Genomic DNA, 6,000 nt, shown 5'->3' on the forward strand with positions numbered 1-6,000 from the left:
GGTTCGCCCGCTCCGCGATGGGAAATTCCACGCTGCGCCTGCTGCCGATACTCCAGGCCCGTCTCCGGGAAAGGCCGCTCCAATCCATGATGTTAGACCGCGAGGGAGGCGACATGGAAAAATTTGCCTCTCCGTGGAGGAGGCGACTGAAAACAGTTCCCCCCCTCCTTTCCCCTCCCCAACACCCCCCACATAAGACATACTGAGAGACACCTAAACAAACACTTGGCCACACTAAAAAAAAAGAAATGACGAACACGCTGCTGGCAGGGCAGCCGTCTCGCAGCGCCCCCATTGGCCGCTCTTAGGGCTAACGGAATTAAGGGATATGGGGAAAAAACAGGAACAGGGCGAAAAGCAGGAACATTCTGGATGATCAGCCATGATCACAATGAATGGCGGTGCAGGCTCGAAGGGCCGAATGGCCTACTCCACCTATTTTCTATGATTCTATGTTTCTACTTGCGGCAGTAATGATGAACCTCTTACACAATACAATACCTGAGTGTTGCAGCAAAAATGTATACATTTATTATTTTATTTCCCATTGTCATTGCTAAGTTTTTGATTGCCTAAAATATACGTTGACCTTTTTATTTAAAAAAATCTATTTATTACTATTTCCTTGTATTTCCCATCGAATGACTTGTTCTTCAAGCCTGTTAATGGTGCCCTTGATTTGTTCTGAAGTTCACAATTCATAAGTTCTAGGAGCAGAATTGGGCCATTCGGCTGGCTCCTGTGCACGACATCAATGGATTGAGTTCTATCCAAATCCACATTGTTCGAGGAGAAACATATGGTTCTGCTTTCAAGCAGAAACTCCAACTCTTAAATTCAGGTGCATGCCATTGTATTTTTCCCCCCCACGAGAAACAGCCTTTTTGTCACATTGTGGAATACATTAAAAGAAATGATGATTTGGGGTTTTTTTTAAAGTTTTTTTTATAACACTTTTTTTCTCCTCGTTTTACCATAAATTGCTAGAGATACGAAGAGTCGGTTCGCAGAAGAATGTGTCAGATTGAATACTCCGATCCTGTTTTCTGGGCTGAGGAAGGAAAGGAAGGTAATAATGTTGTGTGAATCAGTGAGTTACCTGTATTAGCAAGTCTTTCGTCTCGACTGCATGGTTCCAATGTCACAGGGTGCTGACCTGTATTGTGCCATGTAGCCTGACTGGTGGCTCAAGCAGAATATACAAGATATGTGTAGTTAAATTCCATCTAAATTCTTGATGTTAAACTGCTTGTAAATATTTGTTTGGGAAATAACTACAGATGCTGGATAAAATAGAAGGCAGACACAAAATGCTGGAGTAACTCAGCAGGTGAGGCAGCATCTATGGAAAGAAGGAATGGGTGACGTTTCGGGTCAAGACCCTTCTTCAGACTGATGTCAGGGGCGGGGACAAAGAAAGAATATGGGCGGAGACAGTAAGGCTAGTGGGAGAACTGAGTTGGGAAGGGGGTTGAGATGGAGAGAGAAAGCAAGGGCGACCAAATATTTATGTACATACCAAATAAAATGTAAAAGGGAGACAAAAATGCTGGAGAAACTCAGCGGGTGAGGCAGCATCTATGGAGTGAAGGAATAGGTGACGTTTCGGGTCGAGACCCTCGGGTCTCGACCCGAAACGTCACCTATTCCTTCGCTCCATAGATGCTGCCTCACCCATTGAGTTTCTCCAGCATTTTCGTCTACCTTCCATTTTTCCAGCATCTGCAGTTCCTTCTGAAATAAAATGTAAATATCTGTTACCTGCCAGATAAGCAGTCCTGATATTGGTTTTTGTCCTTTTTCTTATGAATTTGATCTTTTTCAGCTATTCTGCGGCATTTTCACAGAATGGGGAGAGGTTGGAACCGGGGCAAGAATGTGTAGCTATTCTATTATTAAAATTGAAACAAAGTTAGCAGCAGATCTCTCCTTAGACAGCAAACCAACTTGTATTCGATCGTATTCCTGGAAAATGTAGCCTAGCCAGTTCTTTATGTGTTGCTGAATACATGCTTGATCCCCTTAGTTAGCATTTTTGCCATCCTTTTATTCTGGGGCTATGGCCTCTGGTCCTAGACTCTCTCGGTAGTGGAAACATCCTCTCCACATCCACTCTATCCAGGCCCTGATTTGTCCTGGTCTTTTCTCGTCTCCAGCTTTTCGCCCTCTTCCCACCCCCCCCCCCTCTACTTTCAGCCTGAAGAAGGGTTCCAACTCAAAACTTCACCCATCGTTTTTCTCCAGAGATGCTGCCTGACCCGCTGAGTTACTCCAGCACTTTGTGCCTACTTCTAGCTAGTAGTATGGGTTTGGGTCGGGACAGTTTGTAGAAATGCTTGTGGCGATCTGGAGAAAATGCAATGCATGAAGCAATGCAAAACCAAGTCATATTTATAGAAGTACATGAATAAAGAGGAGATAGAAGGTGGCTAACCGTTATACTCTTGTTATACTCTGTGCAAAAGATTTATGTAAATAAAAGGTGCCGACATTATCTTCAGAACTGTTTGCTGTATTTGGCATCTATGGAGCGAAGGAAATAGGCAACGTTTCGGGCCGAAACGTTGCCTATTTCCTTCGCTCCATAGATGCTGCTGCACCCGCTGAGTTTCTCCAGCACTTTTGACTGCCATCTGTAGCATATGTCTTTTGCGCAGATCTATTCAAATAAACCACTATCAATAATATTGGTACTTTAAAAATTCTGTCTTGCTTTTTTAATACTCCTGCCTTTATAAAGGTTAAAACTTGTTGATTATCATACTAGGTTTTAGTGCTACTAAGATTCATCTGGATTCAAGCATCTCTCTGGATATTGTATGTACATTTATGGGTTATGGGGAGAAGGCAGCAGGATGGGGTTAAGAGGGAAAGATAGATCAGCCATGATTGAATGGCGGAATAGACTTGATGGGCCGAATGGCCTAATTCTGCTCTTAGAACATACAAACATGAAATGCAGAACCAAAACGTGTTCATGAAGTTTACCGCCATGAAAGCAATGTTGACATGCCATCTGAAAAATGTTGTATGAATATATCTGTTCTCGCAGAAAGAGAGTTTGTGCTGATCGACACACAACCACGTGCTCCACAGCCAATTAGGATAAGCAGAAGCGTCGTGCCAGGTGAAGATATGATAGACCTAATGGATCCAAGATGTACACAAGCTGAGTGAGTTGTGAAGATTGCACTGTTTCTACTTGTAGTGGATTTATTAAACATCTACCTCCTCCTCTCTACACTTGTTATAGTTGAACCCCTGCATTTCGGCTGTTGGGATAATGTAAACTTGCTCTCATAATAGTCCCAATTCACTTCTCAAAAATTTGGGATACAAAAATAAAATTCTCTCATAATATTAATTTTGGGGGGGGGGGGAACTAAATAAACAACCACAAAATTCCTATTTTTCCAAGTTTTGTTTCTTGACCAAAAATGACCTGTCTTTGGACAGGTACGTGGATAGGATACGTGTAGAGGGATGGGCCAAACACAGGAAAGTGTATGTTGGTTGGCATGGGCAAGTTGGGCCAAAGGGCCTGTTTCAACGCTGTATGACTCTATGACCATGCATGGATGAACATTGTGTTACAGAAAATTGTGATACAGACTGTTTTCTAAGAACGCAACACCTCAGCAACGAAGGGGTCGCCGGTATTAAAGAATTAAGATGGGAATTACTTATGTTTCCACCTCAGTATAATAACCAAGGCTAAAGCCTGAGGTCTGTTACAATTATAGCTCTTTGTTACAACTTGAAAGTAGAAAATGAGCAAGCTCTTTCATGAACTAGGCAAAATAACTTTCCCAGTTTTGTATTGTAGTCTATTGACTTCCTGCAAAGTTTCCCCCTCTCGCTTGATTAGTTTCTCTTAATATATTCTTTCAATTTGTTATAATGTGATTTAACACTGTACAAACAACTGGCTGGGGATATGGTGTCATGGTGGCGCAGCGGTAGAGTTGCTGCCTTGCAGCGCCAGAGACACGGCTTTGATCCTGACCACGGGTGCTGTCTGTACAGAATTTGTACGTTCTCTCTGTGACCTGCGTGGGTTTTCCCCGAGTGCTCCAGTTTCCTTCCACACTCCAAAGACGTGCGGGTTTGTAGGTTAATTGGCTTTGGTAAAGATTGTAAATTGTCCCTAGTGTGTAGGATAGTGCTAGTGTGCAGGGATCGCTGGTCGGTGTCCAAAGGGCCTATTCCTGCGCTGTCTCACTGAACTAAGCTTTCCACTGTAACTTGGTCCACGTGACAATAAACTGAACTAAGAACAGACAAGTTAAAAAGATTTGATTTTTATGTCAAAAAATTATATCGTAAAAATGTATTTGGTAAAAATAAATTGCATGAAGTTACAGAGAAGACAAGAAATCTGATTTCATGTGTCATAAATTATCATGTTACATTGAGACATCTTTTATAACTAGCACAAAATTATAGACACGAAACTATAATAAAAAATAATTTTGTCATAACGTTTATCATGCTTGAATTTAGACCTCTTGATGACTTGGAATGCAGTGGAAGGCCGGAGCCTGCATCGGTGTTGGAACCTTTGGTGCAGAGGCTATCCAAGCACGGACAGAGTGGCACTGTTCTTGCCGTTCCTCCAAAATTGGTTCAGAATATGCACAACTATCGTGAAAGATTCAACCTCTACCTAAAGATGATCTCGCATGAACCTGTGGGAAAGTTTAACCCGTGGTTAATTGCTGAAAGGTAATTAATACACAACATTTATGAGCAAGTAATTACCATATTCTGTGCAGAATAATGCATTAATGAACCGGTAGTCATTTTTTAATTGCAGATTCAATCAATCGAATGTTGTTTCAGGTTTCATGCCCATTTTTTAATATGTGTTTAATATGGGCGGGCACGGTGGCACAGCGGTAGAGTCGCTGCGTTACAACGCCAAAGTCCCAGTTTCGATCCTGACTATGGGTGCTGCCTGTACATTAGTTTAGTTTTACACAAAGGTAGACACAAAATGCTGGAGTAACTCAGCAGGTGAGGCAGCATCTCTTGGGAGAAGGAATGGGCGACGACGTTTGGGTCTCCACCCGAGATGTCGCCCATTCCTTCTCTCCAGAGATGCCGCCTCACCTGCTGAGTTACTCCAGCATTTTGTGTCTACCTTCGTGTAAAACTAAACTAATGTTAACTAATTACTGTTGCCCCCATTGAGTTTGTGCCAAGTGTTACAATGCAAGAGTGTTTAAGAGTGAAGAAGGTGTAGGAGTCTGAAAACTGTGACATCCAGGTTCAGTGGCAGCTTCTTCCCTACGACCATTTTTTATAACCAAACGTTATAGACTTTACTGATGTGCTGTCCCCTTTTTGTCCAGCTTGTCTGAAGAGCTCATGGAAGGAGGATTGAGTGAAGTTGCAACTGAGTTCCAGGATGCATGTGAAGAGTACGCAGAAGCCTTGTTCACTGCTGAGTTCATGCAGCCTGTCGAGCAGGAGAGCCGAGCCAAGCAGGAGTGATGCGCTGTGTGAATTCACCAAAGAAAACTATAAACTGGCACTAAATATAATGTGTGCATAATACGTAGAATGTGCATCACAAATTTGCTTCTTGAGCCGATTGATAAGTTTAATCCTATTGTGTAACACTTATGTGGTTTTATCTTAGCCTTGGCATAAATTTAAACGATTCATGCTGTATCTATTTCATTTCTTTGGCTTAAGTTTACAAAATAGACTTTCAAAGTCGTATCGTGCTTTGTCCTTGGCTTTTACAAGTCGGTGAATGGTCAAATGTATTGTTCTCAAATCAGCACACCTGAATTTCATTTAGAAACAGTTTTATTTAAGTGCTTAGACAATAGAAGATCTGCTTCCTTTACTTCAGAGCAATAGCCTCACTTGAATCTAATTTAGCAGTTTAAGCACAAGAAACACATAACCTTCCACAATTACAATTAGTGAATTGATTTCGCTCTTGTACAGATTGACGCTCGAAAGGCAATGTATATAATTGAGTTCTTT

General features: G+C 42.0%; 1 protein-coding gene across 2 annotated transcripts in view; it reads left to right on the top strand.

The window, feature by feature from the left end:
- The window catches only part of kiaa0753 (KIAA0753 ortholog), a 34,915-nt gene extending 29,241 nt beyond the window's left edge, over positions 1-5,674 (top strand). For both annotated transcript variants that reach the window (XM_033046224.1, XM_033046225.1), the window contains exons 15-18: positions 988-1,069; positions 3,053-3,173; positions 4,504-4,725; positions 5,355-5,674. In XM_033046224.1, the coding sequence (XP_032902115.1) occupies positions 988-1,069; positions 3,053-3,173; positions 4,504-4,725; positions 5,355-5,496 (567 nt within the window). In that variant the 3' untranslated portion in view covers positions 5,497-5,674. The remainder of the gene's footprint in view (positions 1-987; positions 1,070-3,052; positions 3,174-4,503; positions 4,726-5,354) is intronic.
- Positions 5,675-6,000: the final 326 nt, after the last annotated feature.

The sequence above is a fragment of the Amblyraja radiata genome, chromosome 28, assembly GCF_010909765.2.
Source record: "Amblyraja radiata isolate CabotCenter1 chromosome 28, sAmbRad1.1.pri, whole genome shotgun sequence".
Classification (NCBI taxonomy): Eukaryota; Metazoa; Chordata; class Chondrichthyes; order Rajiformes; family Rajidae; genus Amblyraja; species Amblyraja radiata.